General features: G+C 47.6%; 1 protein-coding gene across 3 annotated transcripts in view; it reads left to right on the top strand.

Annotated features, from left to right (window-relative positions):
• sh3pxd2aa (SH3 and PX domains 2Aa) overlaps positions 1-23,602 on the top strand; it is a 650,923-nt gene that overhangs the window by 165,305 nt on the left and 462,016 nt on the right. For all 3 annotated transcript variants that reach the window (XM_085994085.1, XM_085994084.1, XM_085994083.1), the window contains exon 4: positions 13,982-14,058. In XM_085994085.1, coding sequence (XP_085850211.1) covers positions 13,982-14,058 — 77 coding nt within the window. The remainder of the gene's footprint in view (positions 1-13,981; positions 14,059-23,602) is intronic.

Genomic DNA, 23,602 nt, shown 5'->3' with positions numbered 1-23,602 from the left:
ACTCCTTGGAATGTGAGTGTGAATGGGGTAGAGGAGCAAGGGGTATAGAGTGCAGATTATTAAAAGTAGCAACGCAGGTTAACAAGGCTATCTTCTTAAGCAGTCCCTCGGAGCCGAGGATGACTTGCTTCCACACTAAAAATGAGTTCTCAGGTGACTGATGAGTCCAATGCGGGACCTACAGTCTCTGTCACAGGTGGGGCAGATGGTGGTTGAAGGGGCGGGTGGGTGGGGTGCTTGGGTTGACATGCGCTCCTTTCGCTGTTTTCGCTTGGCTTTCGCTTGCTCCCGGCGAAGAGACTTGGTGTTCGGTGCCATCCCGGATGCTTCTCCTCCACTTTGTGCGGTCTTGGGTCAGGGATTCCCAGGTCTCAGTGGGGATGTTGCACTATTTCAAGGAGGCTTTGAGCGTGTCCTTGAAGCGTTTCCTCTGGCCACCTGGGGCTCTCTTGCCGTATCAGAGCTCTGAGTAGAGTGCTTGTTTTGGGAGTCTCGTATCGGGCATGCGGACAATGTGGCCCGTCCATCGGAGCTGATCAAGCATTGTCAAAGCTTCGATGCTGGGGATGTTGGCCTGAACGAGAACACTGATGTTGGTGTGCCAATCCTGCCAATGGATTTGCAGGATCTTGCGGAGGCAGCGTTGGTGGTACCTCTTCAGTGCTTTGAAGTGCCTGCTGTACATGGTCCATGTCTCTGAATCATACAGGATGGTGAGTATCACTACTGTTCTGTAGACCATGAGCTTGGTGCTGTGTTTGAGGTCCTGGTCTTCAAACACACTCTTCCTCAGGCGACCGAAGTCTGCACTCGCACACTGAAGGTGGTTTTGGACTTTGTCATCGATGTCTGCCCTTGTTGACAGTAAGATCCTGAGGTATGGAAAGTGGTTCCACGTTGTCCAAGGCCTTGTCATGGATTTTGACAATCGGGGAGCAGTTCTGTGTGGCGGGCGCAAGTTGGTAGAGGACCTTTGTCGTACGGGTGTTTAGTGTAGGGCCTGTGCTCTCGTACGCTTTGGTGAAGTTGCTGACGATGGTTTGGAGTTTGGCCTCGGAGTGTGCGCAGACGCAAGCGTCGTCTGCATACTGTAATTTGATGACGGAGGATGGGATGACCTTGGATCTGGACTGGAGGCGACGGAGATTGAACAGTTTCCCGTTTGTTCTGTAGATTAGCTGTACTCCAACGGTGAGCTTACTGAGGGTGAGATGGAGCATTGCAGCCCGGAAGATCGAGAAGAGCGTTGGTATGATGACACAGCCTTGCTTGACCCCGGTCCGTACGTGAATTGGGTCTGTGGTGGATCCGTTGGTCAGGATCATGGCTTGCATGTAGTCGTGAAGCAGGCGGAGGCTGGTCACAAAATTTTGAGGGCAGCCGAATTTGAGGAGGACACTCCATAATCCCTCATGGTTGACGGTGTCGAAGGCCTTTGTGAGGTCAAAGAAGGCCATGTACAGAGCGGTTGGTGCTGTTCCCTGCATTTCTCTTGTAATTGAAGCGCGGTGAAGATCATGCCCATTGTGCTACTTAGTGGGCGGAATCCGCATTGCGACTTTGGGAGGAGCTCTTCAGCCACTGGGAGAAGGCTTTTGAGGAGGATTCTTGCGATGACTTTCCCTGTGGCAGACATCAGGGAGACTCCCCTGTAATTACCGCAATTGGACTTGTCACCTTTCTTGAAGATGGTCACGATTACGGCGTCTGAGATTTCCTGGCATGCTCTCCTCCTTCCAGATAAGAGAAATGAGTTCATATATTCGCGCCAATAGTGCTTCTCCACCATGTTTTAGCGCCTCGGCGGGGATTCCATCTGCTCCTTGTTCTTCAGTTGTCGGATGGCCTTTTCAACCTCATGCCGGGCTGGGGTTGTGCTGAGGTAGTGGTGGGTAGCATGCTGCGGGATGGAGTTGAGGACACTCGCGTCGAAGACAGAGCCTCAGTTAAGGAGATCTTCGAAGTGCTCCTTCCAGCGGGCACGGACTGCCTCTCTGTCCTTGATGAGTACCTCTCCGTTCTTGGCCCGCAGTGGGGTAGGACCTTGGGTGCTTGGGCTGTAGGTGGTCTTGACTGTGCTAAAGAATCCACGCACGTCGTGGTTGTCGGCTAGCTGCTGGATCTCCTGCGCTTTCTCCACCCACCATCTGTTTTCTAGGTCGCGAGTTTTTTGTTGGAACTCGGCCTTCAGGCATCTGTAGAGCTGCTTTCTTGCTCTCGAGTTCTGTTGCTGTTCCAGATCAGGAATGCCTTGCGCTTGCGGCATATTAGCTCCTGGATGTCCTGGTCGTTCTCGTCGAACCAGTCTTGGTGTTTCCTGATCGAGTGACCGAGCGTCTCTTCACAGGTGCTGTTTATGGAGGCCTTGAGTGCAGACCAGGTGCTTAGGACACTCTGTGTCTCTGAATCACTGGGAGTCGTCTGGTTGGTTGTGAGGCGCAGGCTGAATAGGGCTTTCTTAGCAGGGTCTTTGATTGCTCCACCGTTGATTTTCCTGCGGCATTGCTTTTGTTGCCGCCGCTGTTTTGGGGCTACGTTGATGGAGATGACAGCGGATTAGGCATTGGTCTGTCCAGCAGTCGTCAGCTCTTGTAATGGCTTGGGTGATGCGGACATCCTTGCGGTCCCTCGCTCGGACGATGATGTAGTCCAGCAGATGCCAGTGCTTGGAGCGAGGGTGTTGCCATGAAGCCTTGTACTTGTCTCTGACGGAACAAGGCAAAAACACTGAATAAATATTTTGTATCAGTCTTTACAGTAGAAGACACTAAGAATATCCCAACACTGGACAAACAGGGGGCTATAGGGGGGGAGGAGCTAAACACGATCAAAATCACTAAGGAAGTGGTACTCGGTAAAATAATGGGACTCAAGGCGGATAAATCACCTGGACCTGATGGCTTACATCCTAGGATCTTGAGGGAAGTGGCGGTAGGGATTGTGGATGCATTGGTAATAATTTTCCAAAACTTCCTGGACTCAGCAAAGGTCCCGGCAGACTGGAAAACTGCTAATGTAACGCCCTTATTTAAAAAGGGCAGTAGACAGAAGGCTGGAAACTATAGACCGGTTAGCCTAACATCTGTGGTAGGTAAAATATTGGAGTCCATTATTAAGGAGACAGTAACAGGACATTTGGATAATCATAATTTAATAGGACAAAGTCAGCATGGTTTTATGAAGGGGAAGTCATGTTTGACAAATTTGTTGGAGTTCTTTGAGGAAGTAACATATAGGGTGGATAACGGGGAACCAGTGGACGTAGTGTATTTAGACTTCCAAAAGACATTTGAGAAGGTGCCACACAAAAGATTATTGCTTAAGATAAAAAATCACGGGATTGGGGGTAATATTCTGGCATGGATAGAGGATTGGCTATCTAACAGAAGGCAGAGAGTTGGGATAAATGGTTCATTCTCGGACTGGCAATCAGTAACTAGTGGTGTTCCACAGGGGTCAGTGCTGGGTCCCCAACTCTTTACAATCTATATTAACGATTTGGAGGAGGGGACCGAGGGACCGAGTGTAACATATCAAAGTTTGCAGATGATACTAAGATGGGAGGGAAAGTAGTGAGCGAGGAGGACATAAAAAACCTGCAAGGGGACATAGACAGGCTAAGTAAGTGGGCAGAGATTTGGCAGATGGAATACAATACTGGAAAGTGTGAGCTTATGCACTTTGGCAGGAAAAATCGTAGAGCAAGTTATTATCTTAATGGCAAGAAACTGGAAAGTACTGTAGTACAAAGGGATCTGGGGGTCCTGGTGCACGAAACTCAAAAGGTTAGTATGCAGGTGCAGCAAGTGATTAAGGCGGCCAATGGAATGTTGGCTTTCATTGCTACGGGGATAGAATATAAAAATATGGAGATATTGCTTCAGTTGTACAAGGTATTGGTGAGACTGCACCTGGAATACTGCATACAGTTTTGGTGTCCATACTTAAGAAAAGACATACTTGCTCTCGAGTCAGTACAAAGAAGGTTCACACGGTTAATCCCGGGGATGAGGGGATGGACACATGAGGAGAGGTTGAGTAGATTGGGACTCTACTCATTGGAGTTCAGAAGAATGAGAGGCGATCTTATTGAAACATATAAGATTGTGAAGGGGTTGGATCGGGTGGATGCGGGGAGGATGTTCCCGATGATGGGTGAAACTAGAACTAGGGGGCATAGTCTTAGAATAAGGGGCTGCTCTTTCAAAACTGAGATGAAGAGGAACTACTTCACTCAGAGGGTGGTAGGTCCATGGAATATGCTGCCCCAAAAAGCTGTAGAAGCTACATCATTACATAAATTTAAAACAGAAATAGACAGTTTCCTAGAAGTAAAGGGCTATGGGGAGCGGGCAGGAATTTGGACATGAGTCTAGGTTCGGATCGGTCATGGCCCTGTGCTTAGCGGAGCGGGCCCAGGGGCCTTGTAGCCTGATCCTGCTCCTATTTCGTGTGTCTAATTCTGTTAGATTCAGGAGATGGTTCTGTGATAGTAGATTGGCGGTTAGGATCAGATCAGCCATGATCTTATTGAATGGCGGAGCAGGCTCGAGGGGCCGATTGGCCTACTCCTGCTCCTATTTCTTATGTTCTTACGTAAGGTGTTGTTTATGACAAGGCCATATTCTAAGCATTTCGTCAGGAGGAGGGTACCGTTGGAGTTGGCTTTCCCTACCCCCTCTCTGCCGATCACACCTCCCCAGAGGTCTGTGTCCTTTCCAACTCTGGCGTTGAAGTCGCCAAGGAGGATCAGCTTGTTGCCCGTTGGAACTTGGGCCAGGGATTGTTTGAGGCTGGAGCAGAATTCCTCTTTGGTCTCGTCTGTGGCTTCCAGTGTTGGGGTGTAGACACTGATGACCGTAGCGCACTGGTTCCGGGCTAGGGTGAGCCGTAGAGTCATGAGGTGTTCGTTTATTCCGCAAGGGGAGTCTCTGACGTTCAACTAGCTCATTTTTTATGGCGAAGCCTACCCAATGGAGGCGGCGTTCTTCTTCAGGTTTGCCTTTCCAGAAGAAGGTGTAACCACCGCCTTGCTCCTTGAGCTGGCCTTCCCCTGCCCGCCGGGTCTCGCTTAGGGCCGCGATGTCTATGTCTCGACATCTGAGCTCCCGGGCAATGATAGCAGTACGGTGTTGGGGTGCCCAAAACTGCACACAGCACTTCAATTGTAGCCTAAACAATATTTTGTATAAATCCATCATTACTTTACTCTTGTACATACTCTATGCTCTTATTTATAAAACCTAAAATGGTATTGGCCTTTTTTATGGCTTTATTGACCTGAACGCTCACTTTCAGGGAAGCATGTATATGAACCGTTGGGTTTCTCTGTTCATCCACACCCTTCAACATCATTCCATTGAGCATTTGCTTCCATTCCTTTGTTTCCCCTTCTCAATTTATCAGCACACAAGTTAACACTAAATTGCATCTGCCACCTGTTTGCGCCCTTTGCTAAACTGTCAATCTTCCTTTTGCAGTCCTCCTTGCTGTTTGTCAAACCCCCTTATGTGTCGGCAGCAGATTTCCAGATTGTGTTCCCTATACCCGGATCCAAATCGCCTATACGAGAACAAAAGTGGACCCAGCATTGACCCCGCGGGCACACCACTTCCACCCCTGCTCCAATGTGAGCAACACTTATTTACCCTAAATCTTTGATTCTTGTCAACAAACTTTCTATCCATACTGCTACGTTTCCCATTATTATTTCATATGCTTGAATTTTGCTAATTCTGAGGGGACATCTTATTGAGTGCCTTCTGCAAATTCAGGGAGTGAGTTCTAGAATGGGGGCATAGGCAACTAAAGCAGCTGAATGCATAGCTGCCAATGGTAGGATGAAGGGAGGAGGCCTGAGCCAGGAAAAGTGTGTGTTCGGGAGAGGTGAGGCTAAGAAAGGATTACAACACAAGAATGAGAATGGCCCAGAAATTCGGGTCGGAGGCTTCCCGCGGGTGCAAGCCCCCGACCTGCACTTACCTAGCGCGCCTGCCGTTGTGTTGTGGGCCCGCGTGGCATTCCGATCCTGGGCCTCCTCCAGCTGCCGGCGTGCAGTGCTTGCGTATCCCAGGGGCGCAGTTAGTTCGAAGCGTCCCCTGGGATCACGTGGGCCATCGAGAGCCAATCGTAGCAATGAATCTCCATTCATAAATTTGACAGGAAGACCTGTCAAATCTATATAGAGATCGGCCCCAAAACCTAACTAAAACTTCAAATAAATTTTTTTTTAAATCACATTTTTAAAATAACTATAAATTACATAAAATAACTTTTAAACAATAACTTAAATTTTTGAAAATTAATTACAGTTTTTAACGGGGCTAAAAATAAACTTACCTTTCTTTTAAAGTATTTAAAAATAATAAACCTGTGGAAAAAATGTTTTAATTTTACTTAATTCACCACTTACCTTGTTAAAAGCAGGCCTTGCGCCTGCTTTTTAAATGCGCAGCTGCTAGAGATTTACCCTCCCAGAGAAACTTGTAAAAAAAAAAAAAATCGGAAGTTCCAGGCGTACGCGCTGCCTCTCTGGCACACGCATTTGACCTGTGAATCCCTTCCTTCAAGGGAACGGAAGTTCCGGTTACCAGCGCATGTGCAGTGCATGCATGAAACCGGCACTTTCGTTGGCCCTACGCGTGAGTACACAGTGTGTACTCACCCGTGGGGACCCGAATTTCTGGCCCAATGTTAAATTAAGGGCCTAGAAATTGAGTTGATGCCGCGCCAGGGCTTTAGCGCCGGAAATTTAGCGCCGGCGCTAATTCCCTTGTGCGCGCCAAAAATTCAGTAGCGCCGCGCCCAGACGGCTGCCGGCGCTACTGGCGGGCGTGAGTGCCTCCCAATGGGCGCTGAGTGCCACATTGCGGCGCTAATCCGGCGCTGCGGCACCCGATGCGGTGCGGCAGGCTGGGGAAGTGCAGGCCTCCTCCTCCCGTTAAGGAGGCGCTGCCTTCACCCGATCGCTGGCCGTTTGATTTTTTCAAAAATGAGCCCGGCACCTCGGACAAGTGCCGGGCTTGCAGGCCAGACGCATCTGTTCCGCGGGGGGGGGGGGGGCGGTGGAGGAGTCCGGGGAGGGAGGTGCGGGCAGGCGGCCGGCGGGAAAGCGGCCGGCCGCCACGCGACCTTAATGCGCCGGCGCTAACTTGTGTAAGACTCGGTTGTCAGAGTCTTAGTTGCGGCTGCCACGGGCGAGGCGGCCGCAACTGAATTTCGGCGTTCGGGCGCGTTGCCACGGCAACCGGGACGCTGCGCACACCGATGACGTCATCGGTGCCGGCGCAGCGCAACCGGCTAACGCCGATGGCAGTGCCGAAGTGAATTTCAGAAACGGCTATCATTGCGGCGCTAGGCCCTCTAGCGCCGCAAAATGGGCGCTAACCCTACTGAATTTTCAGCCCAAGGTGTTTGGGGACCGGGAGCCAATGTAAGTCAGCAAGGACAGAGGTGATGAACGTGCGGGATAGAATATGTGCAAGAGAGTTTTCGATAAGCTGATGCTTACGGAGGGTAGAGGATGGGAAGCTGGTCAAGAGAGCATTGGAATAGTTGAGTCTGGAGGTAACTAAGGCATGGATAAGATTTTCAGCAGCGGATGAGCTGAGAATAGGGGTGGAGGTGGAAGCAGGTAGTCTTTGTGATGGAGAGGATGTGGGGTCAGAAGTTCAGCTCCAGATAAAATAGGACACCAATGTTGTGAACAGTCTGGTTCAGCCTGAGACAAGGGAAGGGAGAGGAGTTGGTGGCGAGGGTACAGAGTTTGTGGTGGAGGCTGAATACAATGGCTTCAGTCTTCCTAATGTTTAGTTGGAGTAAATTGTTCTCGTCCAAGACTGGGTGGGTGTTGTGTGGAAACCTAATATCACGCCTCCTTTGGGTCTGTCCATTGTTTTCTTATGCCTCTGTGATGCATTTTGCAACGTTTTTCTACGATAAAAGCACTATATAAATATAAGTTGGCCTTGTTAAGTAACTTGTTTCTCATTCTCACTAATGATTCCAATTAACCCAGGCAAATTTAAATCCCTATCACTTCTTTACGTCTTTCCCTGATTTGAGCATAAAGCACCCTATTAATCCTTCCCCCCCCTTAGGCAGTCCCTCGGAACTGAGGATGACTTGCTTTCATATTAAAAATGAGTTCTCAGGTGACTGATGAGTCCAATGCGGGACCTGCAGTCTCTGTCGCAAGTGGTTGAAGGGGCGGGTGGGTGGGGTGCTTGGGTTGACGTGCGCTCCTTGCGCTTGGCTTCCGCTTGCCCCAGGCGAAGAGACTCGGTGTTCGGCACCTTCCCGGATGCTTCTCCTCCACTTTGTGCGGTCTTGGGTCAGGGATTCCCAGGTGTCAGTGGGGATGTTGCACTTTTTCAAGGAGGCTTTGAGGGTGCCCTTGAAGCGTTTCCTCTGCCCACCTGGGGCTCTCTTGCCGTGTCGGTACTCCGAGTAGAGCGCTTGTTTTGGGAGTCTTGTATCAGGCATGCGGACGATATGACCCGTCTATCGCAGCTGATCGATCGTGGTCAGAGCTTCGATGCTGGGGGTGTTGGCCTGAGCGAGAACACTGAAGTTGGTGCGCCTATCCTACCAATGGATTTGCAGGATCTTGCGGAGGCAGCGTTGGTGGTACCTCCAGTGCTTTGATGTGCCTGCTGTACATGGTCCATGTCTCTGAGGCATACAGCAGGGCGGGTATCACTGCTGATCTGTAGACGATAAGCTTAGTGCCGGGTTTGAGGTCCTGGTCTTCAAACACTTTCTTCCTCAGGCGACCGAAGGCTGTACTGGCACACTGAAGGCGGTGTTGGACTTCTTCATCGACGTCTGCCCTTGTTGACAGTAGGCTCCCGAGGTATGGAAAGTGGTCCACGTTGATAATCAGGGGGCAGTACTGTGTGGCGGGGGCATGTTGGTAGAGGACCTTTGTCTTACGGATGTTTAGTATAAGGCCCATGCTCTCGTGACCTTCGGTGAAGGTGTTGACGATGGTTTGGAGTTCGACCTCCGAGTGAGCGCAGGCGCAAGCGTCGTCTGCATACTGTAATTCGACGACCCTGGATCTGGACTGGAGGCAACGGAGGTTGAACAGTTTCCCGTTTGTTCTGTAAATTAGCTTACTCCAGCGGGGAGCTTACTGAGGGTGAGATGGAGCATTGCAGCAAGGAAGATCGAGAAGAGCATTGGTGCGATGACACAGCCTCGTTGACCCCGGTCCGTACATGAATTGGGCCTGTGGTGGAACCGTTGGTCAGGATCATGGCTTGCATGTCGTCGTGAAGCAGGCGGAGGATGGTGACAAACTTTTGAGGGCAGCTGAATTTGAGGAGGACACTCCATAATCCCTCACAGTTGACAGTGTTGAAGGCCTTTGTGAGATCAAAAAAGCCATGTACAGTGGTTGGTGCTGTTCCCTGCATTTCTCTTGTAATTGACGCACGGTGAAGATCATGTCCGTTGTGCCCCTTACTGGGCGGAATCCGCATTGCGACTCTGGGAGGAGCTCTTCGGCCACTGGGAGAAGGCGATTGAGGAGGATTCTTGCGATGACTTTCCCTGTGGCAGACAGCAGAGAAACTCCTCTGTAATTACCGTAATTGGACTTTCTTGAAAATGGTCACAATTACGGCTTCTCTGAGATCCCCTGGCATGCTCTTCTCCTTCCAGATAAGAGAAATTAGTTCATGAATTCGTGCCAGTAGTGTTACTCTGCCATGCTTTAGTGCTTCGGCAGGGATTCCATCTGCTCCTGAGGCCTTGTTCTTCAGTTGTCAGATGGCCTTTTCAACCTCATGCCGGGCTGGGGTTGTGCTGAGATGGTGGCGGGTAGCATGCTGCAGGATGGAGTTGAGGACACTCGCGTCGAAGACAGAGTCTTGGTTAAGGAGATCTTCGAAGTGCTCCTTCCAGCGGGCAGTGACTGCCTCGCTGTCCTTGATGAGTACCTCTCCGTTCTTGCACCATAAAGCACCCTATTAATATCCTCTGCCTGACTTACTGGCCTATAATCTCCTATTTTTTGCTTTTTGTCACACATACTTAGTTACTCCTCTTCCCATTTCCCTTTCTGTTCCTTCAGTACAATCTGCAACCATGTAAATTTACACCCCACCCCCAGTCCATATCAGTGAACCAAGTCTCTGTGATTCTTGTTGTTTCCTTCATTATACAGAGCTCCTGGCCGCCCACTTTGTTCCACAGGCTTCTGGGCGTTTGTGGCAGACACTTCTCAGTCTGCCAGAATGGTCCTCTGTGTTAATCACCACATAGTTTGCTGGGCTGATACCTGCTCACTTGCACTTTTGGGCGGTGGCTTTTCTGTCCTTGATGTCGCATTGACTCAACAATTGGTTGACTGCACTCTGCATTTTTAAAGATTTTTCTCCATCCCCGGGTTGCCTTCCCCTCCCACAAGTATCTGTAGGGGGTGCCCGATTACTTCACACAGCGTGTGTCATGGATGTTCAGTGTTACAGTTGTTTTATTTGTGATACACACCCTCACTACAGTGCAAATCCCTCACTTCCGTAAGACAAAGGTCCTCTACCAACCTGCCCCCGCCACACAGTACAGCCCCCCCCCCCCCGATTATCAAAATCCATGACAAGGCCTTGGAAAACGTGGACCACTTTCCATACCTCGGGAGCCTACTGCCAACAAGGGCAGACGCCGATGATGAAGTCCAACACCGCCTTCAGTGTGCCAGTACAGCCTTTGGTCGCCTGAGGAAGAGAGTGTTTGAAGACCAGGACCTCAAACCCGGCACCAAGCTCATGGTCTACAGAGCAGCAGTGATACCCGCCCTGCTTTATGCCTCAGAGACATGGACCATGTACAGCAGGCACCTCAAAGCACTGGAGAGGTGCCACCAACGCTGCCTCCGCAAGATCCTGCAAATCTATTGGCAGGATAGGCGCACCAATGTCCGTGTTCTCGCTCAGGCCAACATCCCCAGCATCGAAACTTTGACCACGCTTGATCAGCTGCGATGGACAGGTCAGATCGTCCGCATGCCCGATACGAGACTCCCAACACAAGCGCTCTACTCGGAGCTCTGCCACGGCAAGAGAGCCCCAGGTGGGCAGAGGAAACGCTTCCAGGACACCCTCAAAGCCTCCTTGAAAAAGTGCAACATCCCCACTGACATCTGGGAATCCCTGGCCCAAGACCGCACAAAGTGGAGGAGAAGCATCCGGGAAGGCGCCGAACACCTCGAGTCTTTTCGCCGGGAGCAAGCGAAAGCCAAGCACAGGCAGCGCAAGGAGCGCACGTCAATCCAAGCACACCACCCACCCGCCCCGTCAACCACTGTCTGCCCCACCTGTGACAGAGACTGTCGGTCCCGCATTGGACTCATCAGTCACCTGCGAACTCATTTTTAATGTGGAAGCAAGTCATCCTCGGTTCCTGAGGGACTGCCTAAGAAGAAGAAGAAGAAGATAGTGCAAACTCAATGTACATTGGTTTTTGGTATCACTGTAGCAATGAGAACTGTATTTGTTTTTATAAGTTCATGAAGAAAGAAATGCTTCATCTGCACTTCTCCATCCAAAACAACAACTAGACTGTATTCAAATATTCTGACTGCACAGGCGCCTGCGGTTTCTAGGCTTCTTCCAGCTTCTCTCAGTTCCTTGTACACTCTCCACATTCTGTGGCTTGGATGGGGGAGGGGGAAAGTGGTGTATTTTGGGCTGTGGTCTGAAATGTTCCCTTGGTTTGTTTTCAAACCCTGTGGTTCTCCACAGATTACTTCAATATTCCAATGCTGGTGACTCAATACATCACAACAGAATGCTCTATTTTTGGATTCCACAAAGTGCCTTTAATCCAACACTTCTGTTTGTAGAGTCTGAACTAGTGTCAAATAGAGCTAATTGACAGGAATTAATCTTTCCTGTCAATCGCAAAACACTCGACCAGGTTACTTTCATAATCCCTCCTTTTAAGTTAAGTATTTTTTCTATAGTTATTTTAGTGCTAACTTTGTAATGAGTCAGATCAATATTGATTCAGTTACTTACAGCACATTGTCTGGAGGTGCCTTGCGTCAAGGTTAAGGCAATTTCAAGAAATTGTTCTAATGAAGTTCCTATGTAATTTTCAGTCCCCTCTGAATCATTGAGGTGGTTTTGTACTTCTTGGTATAACTTCCTCACAGTAACAATTTGTTTTACAAACCGTATTGATCAGCCTCTGGGCCACGGCTCATGACTCTCGACAGTGATGCAATGGGCCTTACTTGCCTACTCAGTTAGTGACCATCTCTGTGCCAGTTATTCCAGTAGAATCATCATTGTGCTCAATGCACCTAATTACGGTGACCTAGATTAGAAGATGTGGACAAGTTTGCAATGCAGGAAATTTTCCATAATTGCATAATATTTCCCATATTCCTCTGTAGCCTGTCATTTTATGTCATGAAAATTTACACAAGATGACAAGCTGTGCTCCGATGAAGAATGCTCTTTTACAAAATTTCCCCTTTCACAGTTGTGATGCCTTGGTGTATTTAAAGCATTGATTTACAATTCAGGCTTCAGCCAAGGCGCAGTCAGTCAATGTGACGGTATTTTTTCCTAAACGTTTGCAGTGCAGGAAGTTGCAAACTTCAGTTCATTTCAGTTGGATCTCCAGTCAGAAGTCGACTATAGGATAATACCCTAAACTTAAACGGTCCAAAAGCATCTGAAGAATGACTACTGGAGACTTGAACTCACTTGATTTGTCGATATAAAAACCATAGCCCAGCATCCTCTTTATTTGTTGTTTATGGACATACAGTAGTGAGCAAAGAGTTAGTTCGCACTCCCATGTCTCTTGCATTTTGCTCCTTCGCAAGTTCTACTCTACCCACATGCCTCCCATCTTTATTTCCTTGTACCTGTATTTGTTTGTGTTGAACTTTATTTGTCACCAATCGCCTCTTTGCAAACCCTGCCCAGTTGTCTTTGTAAGATCTTGGCTGCATCTTCTGAATCCATAACCCTCTTGTCTCACATTGAGACTGTGATCCCAGGTCATTAATATACACAGGAATAGGAACGGTTACAACAATGATGCCTTGGACCCCATTCAATACCTTACTGCATTTTAACCTAGTTCCTTTTATCACTACCCTCTGCCCCTTCCCTTTAGCCAGTTACTAACTTACTTTCACGACTTACCTTTAATTGCCACTGGCCTTAGTTTGTAAAGCAATCTCTCTCATCGCACTTTTATCAAAGGCCTTTTAAAAGTCTATGATCTGGCTGTCCTCTTTGTTTGGGATATTTCGTCCTCAAAATTTTGCGGTTAGTCAGGCAAGATCGACCTCTTTTAGAAGCCTTGTTTTTCATTTATCAGGTTATTATACAGATACTCTCTCATTTTGCTTTTGATTAATGATACCAGTAGTTTGATTGTTGATAGCCATTACTGGCAACTACAGACCTATGTTCTAGGTTATCAAAACTACATTTGCCTGTGTTAAGCATATTGGAACCTTCCCATTATTAATTGACTCCCTCAAAATGCGTGTCACTGATTCACATTTCTTCTCCCTTATCTCTCCCAAGTACCCTGGGGTATAGTTCATTCATCCCAGAGGATACAGTGCATTTTGAAAATGCTGAAACATGTCTTGTCTGTGCTGCCTGACAGCCCAATTCTCTACAAAAACAGGTGAAGTTATGGGAAGGGGTGGGGGAAGAAGAGGCCTGGAACGTTGGGTCTCAGTATGGAGTGAACTAGGTAAGCCTTTTCGTTGGGGTGTCGGGGTGGGGAGAATCTTCTGCCTTAAGTTATAGGGTCTGAAGGCTTGGTCTTATTTATTTGTTACATAAAATGTTGATTTAAAATATACAGGAATTTGCATTCCAAGGTCATGTTCTACTTATGTGACTAGACTCTCACCAAATCAAGGACTGCGGTTCTGGTTGTTGCAGTAAGTTGCTGAGTTTATTGGCTGACATAATGGTCACTCATTTGCTTTGAATTGCAGGCAAAATCCTGTTCAGAAGAAGCCATGTGAGGGATGTGGCCATGAAGAGACTGAGGCCCATTGATGAATACTGCAGGGTAAGGACACAGTGAAAGCAGGCACTCAGGTTTCATAGCATTAAAGCAATTTTACTTATGGATCTTGGGTTAGTGATGCCAAACCCACCTTTGAGTAACCCCAGCATTTATGTACATTTGCTGCACCTGCATCCTTCCAGGCACATTGGAACCAATTGGGGAAACAGAGACTGTCTTCTACACATGCAGAATTAGCCTGCTCCATCAGGCTTGCAGGAGAGTAGAGGCTGTGTATTTTACAAGGAGGATTAGGGAGCTCCCAGTCTCAGCTGCAGCCAGAACAAGAGAGTCTGATGAGCTTGTATGTGATACTGCTGTCAATTGTGTGGGTTCCATGTGTTGGGAGGCATTCCTAATAATGTAAGAGCATCCTTCGATTATAAGGAAGCAAAGTAATAACTGATCCAGAAAGCTGTGGGTTCCAGCCCTGCTCCAGGATTAAGCACATAATCTAAGAAGAAAAAAAGAAAGAACTTGCATTTCTAGAGCACCCTTCACAACCTCAGGCTGTGCCAAAGCCCTTTACAGCCAATGAAGTACTTTTCAAGTGTAGTCACTGGTGCAATGTTGGAAACGCGACAGCCAATTTGCACACAGCAAGGTCCCACAAATAGTACTGTAATGTGATAATGACCAGATAATCTGTTTTTGATGTTGGTTGAGAGATAAATATTGGCCAGGACACCGGAAAGAATTCCCGTGCTCCTCTTCAAAATAGTACCATACTGTTTTGAAATAGTACCCAAGGGCAGACGGGGCTTCAGTACTGCACAAAGTGTCGGCCTAGATTTTGTGCTCAAGTCTCTGGAGTGCAGCTTGAACCCACAACCTTCTGACTCCGAGGCGAGGGCTGCCCACTGGCAGTTATCTAGGCTGACCGTTCAATGGAGTACTGCATTGTTGGAGATGAGATGCTAAATGGAGGCCCCTTGTCTCTCTGCAGGTTTATATGTAATAAATCCATGACACTTCAAAGAAAAGCAGAGAATTCTTCTGGAACCTGAACCAAAGTTCCTCCCTCAACCAACATCACCAGAACAAAACAGATGAACTAAGTCATTCATTTCATTTGCAGTTTGCAAGATCTTGCTGTGTGCAAACAAGCTGGCATGTTTGCCTAAATAAAAGTGATTACACTCCAAAAGTAATGAATTGGATGTGAAGTTCTTTGCGATGTTGTGAGGAAGTGATGGGATGCTATTTAAATGGAACTGGTCATTCCCTGTGATGCCCCACCAAGCTGGCAGTGTAATGCTGTTAAAATGCATTGGGAGGCAACATGGCGCAACTAAAGAACATGCAACCTTTCTGAGCTCAGAACGTTTCTTCCCCACCATCTCCCAAGATCAGGGCACAGGTGAGGTGGCATTCAATCTTTCAGCCACATTATTACCTTGTTCTAAGAACATAACATAAGAAATAGGAGCAGGAGTCGGCCATTTGGCCCTTCGAACCTGCTCCGCCATTCAATAAGATCAAGGCTGATCTTCTACCTCATCTCCACTTTCCTGTACTATCCCTATATCCCTTGATTCCCTTAATATTCAAAAATCTATCAATCTCTGAATATACTCAACGACTGAGCCTCCACAGCTCTCTGGGGTAGAGAACTGCAAAGATTCAACACCCTCTGAGTGAAGAAATTTCTCCTCATCTCAGTCCTAAATGGCTGACCCCTTATTCTGAGACTGTGACCCCTGGTTCTAGACTCCCCAGCCAGGGGAAACACCCTCCCTGCATCTACCCTGTCAAACCCTGTAAGAATTTTGTATGTTTCAATGAGATCACCTCTCATTCTTCTAAACTCCAGCGAATATAGGCCTAGCCTACTCAATCTCTCCTCATAGGACAATCCCCCCATCCCAGGAACCAGTCTGGTGAACCTTCGTTGCACTCCCTCTATGACAAGTATATCCTTCCTTAGGTAAGAAGACGGTACACAATACTCCAGGTGTAGTCTCACCAGGGCCCTATATAATTGCAGTAGGACGTCTTTACTCTTATACTCAAATCCTCTATGTGCATTGAAACCGTCCTGGCCATGAGTGGGCCCCACCACCAGCTGTTGCAGCAAGTGCAGGATGAGGCCCTGGAGCAGCAGCAAGTAGGAACGCTGCTGTTTCTGGCCCTTCCCTGGTGGCCTCCGCACCATCCCGACCTTTCCTTTTGCGGGTGTCTCGTTTTGTGACTGCTGCCCCGGGGGTCACCATTGACTAGTGACTTAACAGAACCAACAATGTGACTACAAGAGCAGGGCAAGAAGCTGCAATGCTTGGCACCTCCTGACTCCCTCACAGCTCGTCACCATCTATAAGGCTCAAGTCAGCAGTGTGATGGAGTACTCGCCACTCATCGGGATAGATACAACAGCAACAATGCTGAAGAAGCTTGACACTATCCAGGTCAGAGCAATTCACTTATTTGGCACCTGTACCACTGAACTCAGTGCCTACCTCCTCCACCAGTGGTGCACTGTGGCTGCAGTATCTTTACATAGGAACAGGAGGAGGCCATTCAGCACCTGGAGCCTGTTCTGTCATTCAGTTAGATCATGGCTGGTCTGTATCCTAACTCCATCCACCCACCTTGGCTCCTTATCCCTTAATGCCCTTGGCTAGCAAAAATCTAGCATCATCTGCTTTTTGTGGAAATTTTTGCTCTGGAATTCCCTCCCTAAATCTCTCCCCCTCTTCCCTTTCCTCCTTTAAGACTCTCCTTATAACACACCTCTTCGACCAAACTTTTGGTCATCTGCCCTAACATCTCATTATATGGCTTGGTGTTTTCTTTTTGATAACACTCCTGTGAAGTGCCTTGGGACGTTTTATTATGTTAAAGGCGCTATATAACTATAAGTTGTTGAGAGAGTTCCACACTGCTACCATCCTTTGCATGTGGAAGTGTTTCCTAACTTCTCTCCTGAATGGCCTGGCTCTGATTTTAACGTTATATACAGGATGCTTGCAGTAAGTTGCCAAGCTTTCTTTGATACTACTTCCTATCCCTGTGACCTCAAACCGTGAAAGACAAGAGCAGTGTGTCATAGGAACACTATCACCCCCAAGTCCTCTCCACTCCCGAACTTCCCTGCCTAAAATCATTGTGAGGGCATCATCAACAGAAAGACTACTAGCGGTTCACCGAGCTAGAGAGAAACTATTTCCGCTGTTTGGGGATTCTAGGATTAGGGGACATAGTCTAAAAATTAAAGCCAGACATTTCGGGAGTGAAATTAGGAAACACTTCTACACACAAAGGGTGGTAGAACTTTGGAACTCTCTTCTGCAAACGGCAATTGATGCTAGATCAGTTAATTTTAAATGTGAGATTGATGGCTTTTTGTTAACTTAGGCTGCATAGCGCCTGAAAAATGGCCCAATTTCTAGGCCAATTAATTAAACTGATTTTATTCAACTATTTTGATATACGTGTGTTTTCTATATTGATGTAATTTAAGGGGGATCCATAGTGTGCGGTAATGTGCCTCTGGTGGGTCTGCTGTTGCAGTTGCGCAAACAATCAATTTCGAAAAAACTGCAGATTAATGAGCCAAGATGAACCACATCACATCACTATTATGTTATATTTTTTATCCACACTTTTGGTTTGTGCCTTTTCCTTTTTTTTCCTCTCTCTCCCACATGGCAGCTGTCTTTCACTCTGCCAGCGCATTTCACACTTCATCTAGAGCCATTGTTTGTTTCTTTACCTGTCCTATTACTATCTCGTCTCAGCTTGAATATCTCTTGATGTCTCTTCTTTCATCCCCTCCCACATTTCCCAGCCCCCAAACTGCCTTTTAATCTTTTCATTTCCTGCCTTTTTTGTCCTCAGTTTGGTAGAAGGGTTTCGACCCGACACGTCGACTCTTTCTCTCTCCACGGATGTTGCCTGGCCTGCTGAGTTTTTCCAGCGTTTTCTGTTGTTACATCACATCAAACGTGGCCTTGAACTGTGCACAGAAGTGAGAGTAAGAAGCAGAATTGCGCATTCTTGGTATGGTACTGATCTTCATTGAATGAAGAGAGAGTTACATTGTTTGTGTGTGAGACTGACCCAGGTTCAATATGAAGCCAAAATGTCTGATTACTGGCTTTTGTGCATTAACAGTGTTGTACTGATCAGCAATGAATGGAGGAACACAGAGCTAGGTTGGTGACTGAGGTAATGATCTGACAGTCTCCAGAGTGTTGATGAGGGAGGAGCGTCTCTGAACAAGCCGAGCATTGAGCAGCCACTTCCATGTGTGCCCCGCGGCTTCTTTCCTGGAAGTGTTCTTCTGTACTCTGTATTGTTACTATCAGTACAAATAGTTCAGCAGAGTTCACATTACATCACAGCCTATATCATTTAGAGTTTAAAGTGAAGCATTCATTATAATAATTGGCTATTTATTGCCAAATGCTCTCAGGATCTGATCAGTTTGTGCATCCTTTTATATATGATACGATGGAATTAGTCTTCACTGTGCAGTGTCAGGATCACTGTACTCAGAAGCTTTCCTCAAGGAAACGCAAAGTTTATTCAATAGATAGTTGAGTTGTACACACCAGGAGGGTCCCAGGTTGGATTCATGATCTGTGCTGACTTTATTACTCTCAACCAGGATATATTCAGTGAAACTACAATTGCCATCAAAAGCCCTGTGGCAAGGAGAGCAGAGATCAGCTGTTGCTATGCAGTGACCCCAGCAGGTAGTACACATTGGAGAACGTTGGGCGGGGACGGGATCAGACACAGCCATGATGTCCCGGTGGCGCTTGATGCTCACTGTCTAGTCTCGTGCATAAATGCTGGATATTCGGTCAGTATCTTGGGGGTTACCTGGAGCTTATTGAAGCACAGCTCAGCAAGGAGTTGGTCTTCAGGAGGGAAGTGGAGAGAAAAACTCAAAACCTGCATTCATTGCATGATTCCACATCGAATAGGATCTGTGAACACTACAATTTTAATGATCATCAAAGAAAAACTGTTCTACTTCCAGGAACTAGAGTATCCTTGAAGAGTAGACTAGATAATGTCGACCATGACAAGCTGTTTCACCTTGTCCAGAACAGTGTAACCAGAGGACACAGCCTGTGCTTCAAGGGGGGAAATTCAAAAGTAATCTGCAGAAACATTGGCCGCAATATTAACCCCCCACAATGGGCGGTAGGGTTAAACCATTTTTATGGCAGTGGGTGGTGTGGTGTCCCTTCTTGGAGAGGTGGGGGTGCTTTATTAACATTTAAATCAGACTCCCACAGTGCATAGAAACATAGAAGATAGGAGCAGGAGTAGGCCATTCAGCCCCTCGTGCCTGTTCCGCCATTTAATGGGATCATGGCCGATCATCCAAATTCAGTACCCTGCCCCTGCTTTCTCCCCATATCCCTTGATCCCTTTAGCCTTAAGAAATATATCTAACTCCTTCTTGAATATATTTTATAAATTGGCCTCAACTGCCTTCTGTGGTAGAGAATTCCACAGGCTCACCACTCTGAGTGAAGAAATTCCTCCTCATCTCAGTCGTAAATGGCTTACCCCTTATCCTTAGACTGTGACCCCTGATTCTGGACTCCCCCGGTTCTGGACTCCCCTGTCATCGGGAACATCCTTCCTGCATCTAGTCTGTCTAGTCCTGTTAGAATTTTATAAGTTTCTATGAGATCCCCTCTCATTCCTCTAAACTCTAGCGAATACAAGCCCAATTGACCCAATCTCTCTTCATACGTCATTCCTGCCATCCCAGGTATCAGTCTGGTGAATCTTCGCTGCACTTCCTCCATGGCAAGAACACCCTTCCTCAGATAAGGCGACCAAAACTGCACACAATACTCAAGGTGCGGTCTCACCAAGGCCCTGTACAACTGCAGCAAGACATCCTTGCTCCTGTACTCAAATCCTCTCGCTATGAAGGCCAACATACCATTTGCCTTCTTAACCGCCTGCTGCACCTGCATGCTTACCTTCAATGACTGGTGCATAAGGACACCCAGGTCTCGTGGCACTTCCCCTTTTCCCAATCTATTGCCGTTCAGATAATAATCTGCCTTCCTGCTTTTGCCACCAACGTGGATAACCTTCCATTTATCCACATTATACTGCATCTGCCCAATCGCCCAACCTGTCCAAATCATAGTGGAGTTTCTCTGCATCCTCCTCACAGTACACACGCCCACCCAGCTTTGTGTCGTCTGCAAACTTGGAGATATTACATCTAGTTCCCTCGTTCAGATCATTAATATATATTGTGAATAACTGGGATCCTAGCACCGATCCCTGCGGTACCCTATTAGTCACTGCCTGCCACTCGGAAAAAGACTCGTTTATTCCAACTCTTTGCTTCCTGTCTGCCGACCAGTTCTCTATCCAAGTCAGTACCTTACCCCCAATCCCATTTGCTTTAACTTTGCATGCTAATCTCTTATGCGGGACCTTATCGAAAGCCTTCTGAAAGTCCAAATACACCACATCCACTGGTTCTCCCCTATCTATTCTACCAGTTACATGCTCATAAAATTCCAGTAGATTAGTCGAGCATGATTTACCTTTTGTAAATCCATGTTCACTTTGTCCGATCCTGTCACTGTTTTCCAAGTGCTCTGCTATTACATCTTTTATGATGGACTCTAGCATTTTCCCCACTACCGATGTCAGGCTTACCGGCCTATAATTCCCTGTTATTGCAATTGGGAGGACACGGGTAGCCCGGCAGTGAAATGGAGGCGGGAGCTGCTGGCTCCAGAACATAAGATCCTTTTATAGATCTCCTTGAAAGGGCAGGAATGCTCCTCAAGGAAGCCTTCGGCACCCCCCCCCACCGGCCGATTGTGGCCTCTCTTACTCTTCTCCCGCGCTCCCCGCCAGCCGTGATCGACCTCACTTTCCCCCCACAACCCCTAACCGCTTGATGGTCTGCGTCGCTCTCTCTCACTCCCCCTCCCTCCCGTGGCCATGGCTGACCCCCCCCCCCCCCCGCAGCCGTGATCGCCGACCTCACTTCCCCTCGCCCCCCACAGTCCCATACCACCCGATGGGGCCCCCCCCCCCAAAATCTGCAGCCTACTCACCTCCCGATTGCTGGGGACCACCCCATGCGTCCCTGGCTGTGGCATCCTGCCACTTGTTTTCCTGCCTGGCCTGTCAATTGGATGGCTGCCGGGTGGGAAACAGAGTTTAAAAAAAAATGATAATATGGTCCTGCCGTTAAAATCGGCAGGATCTCCACATTGCCGGCCTTGCTGGGTTCGTTGGCTGCTTTTGGCCTCCCTGTAAATATCGAGGCCATTATTATAATGAGTATGTACTCCCAATTGGCAGGATGTGACTAATGGTGTTCCCCAGGGATCTAGGGCCTCAGCTTTTCACTATATTTATAAACTACTTGCATGAAGGAATAGAGACCCAAATTAGAAGGCACAGTAAGAAGTGACTTCAGCTGCCTAGGCTCTAAGCTCTGGAATTCCCTCCCTAAACCTCTCCGCCTTTTTACACCTCTCCTCCTTTAAGATGCTCCTTAAAACCTACCTCTTTCACCAACTTTTGCTCATCTGTCCTAATATCTCCTTATGTGGCTTGGTGTCGATTTTTTGTTGTTGTTGAAGCTCATGTAACACGCCTTGGAACGTTTTACTATATTAAAGGCACTATATAAATGCAAGTTGCTGTTGTAGATGGGAGCAGAAAGTTGCAAAGGGACATTGATAGATTAAGTGCATGGGCAAAATTGTGGCCGATGAAGTTTAATGTGGTAGAGTGTGAGGGCATCCACTTTGAACCTAAGATAGATCAGAGTTTTTTCTAAATGGCGAGCAGCTGTGAATGAGCAGAGAGATTTAGGGGTCCAAGTACAGAAATCACAAAGTGGACAGGTACAAAGAAATAATTAAAAAGGCTATTGGAATGTTGGCTTTTATCTCAGGAGTCATAGAGTCATAGAGTCATAGAGTAATACAGCACGGATAGAGGCCCTTCGGCCCATCGTGTCCGCGCCGGCCATCAAGCCCTGTCTAATCTAATCCCATATTCCAGCATTTGGCCCGTAGCCTTGTATGCTATGGCATTTCAAGTGCACATCCAAATGCTTCTTGAATGTTGTGAGGGTTTCTGCCTCCACAACCCTTTCAGGCAGTGAGTTCCAGACTCCAACCACCCTCTGGGTGAAAAAGTTCTTTCTCAAATCCCCTCTAAACCTCCCGCCCTTTACCTTGAATCTATGCCCCCTAGTTATTGACCCCTCTACTAAGGGAAAAAGCTCCTCAGCATCCATCCTATCTATGCCCCTCATAATTTTGTACACCTCAATCATGTCCCCCCTCAGCCTCCTCAGCTCCAAGGAAAACAAACCCAACCTGCCCAGTCTCTCTTCATAGCTGAAGCGCTCCAGCCCTGGTAACATCCTGGTGAACCTCCTCTGCACCCTCTCTAACGCGATCACATCCTTCCTGTAGTGTGGTGACCAGAACTGCACACAATATTCCAGCTGTGGCCTAACCAGTGTTTTATACAGCTCCATCATAACCTCCTTGCTCTTATATTCAATGCCTCGGCTAATGAAGGCAAGTATCCCATATGCCTTTTTTACCACCTTATCCACCTGTTCCGCCGCCTTCAGGGATCTGTGTACTTGCACACCCAGATCCCTCTGACCCTCCGTCTTGCCTAGGGTCTTTCCATTCATTGTGTATTCCTTTGCCTTGTTAGTCCCCCCAAAGTGCATCACCTCGCACTTTTCCGGGTTAAATTCCATTTGCCACTGTTCCGCCCATCTGACCAACCCATCTATATCGTCCTGCAGACTGAGGGCTGGAATACAAAGGGGTGGAAGGTATGTTACAGCGGTACAGAGCTCTGGTTAGACTCCATCAGGAGTACTGCGTTCAGTTCTGGGAACCGCACCTCAGGAAGGATATATTGGCCTTGGAGGGGGTACAGCGCAGATTAAAATAATTAAATTATGAGAACAGGTTGCATAGACTAGGCTTGTATTCCCTTGAGTATAGAAGATTAAGGGGTGATCTAATTGAGGTGTTGATAGGGTAGATAGAGAGAAACTATTTCCTCTGGTGGGGGAGTCCAGAACAAGGGGGCAGAACCTTAAAATTAGAGCTAGGCCGTTCAGGGGTAACGTCTGGAAGCACTTCTTCACACAAAAGTGTAGTAGAAACCCCCCTGTCCAGCCACAAAAAAAGCCGTTGTGGCTGAGTGAATTGAAAATTTCAAAACTGAGATTGATAGATTTCTGTTAGGCAAGAGTATTTTTTTTATTCATTCATGTTCATCCAACAAGAGGGAAGGGTAAGGGAACCAAAGCAAGGGATCCTTGGATGATGAGGGAGATAGAGAATATGATGTAACAAAAAAAGAGGGTGTATGATGCATGTCAGGTGAATTCTTCAAGGGAGAACCAAACCAAATACAATAAGTTGAGAGGGGAAGTGAAGATGAAAATAAGATTGGCAAAGAGAGAATATGAGAGTACAATGGCGGTTAACATAAGAGGGAACCCAGAAATCTTTTACCGGCATGTAAACAGTAAGCGGGTAGTAAGAGGCGGGGTGGG

The sequence above is a fragment of the Somniosus microcephalus genome, chromosome 8 (genome assembly GCF_052327205.1).
Source record: "Somniosus microcephalus isolate GS21.2 chromosome 8, FLI_Smic_1.0, whole genome shotgun sequence".
NCBI lineage: Eukaryota > Metazoa > Chordata > Chondrichthyes > Squaliformes > Somniosidae > Somniosus > Somniosus microcephalus.
This window is presented reverse-complemented; position numbering and strand designations above follow the sequence as displayed.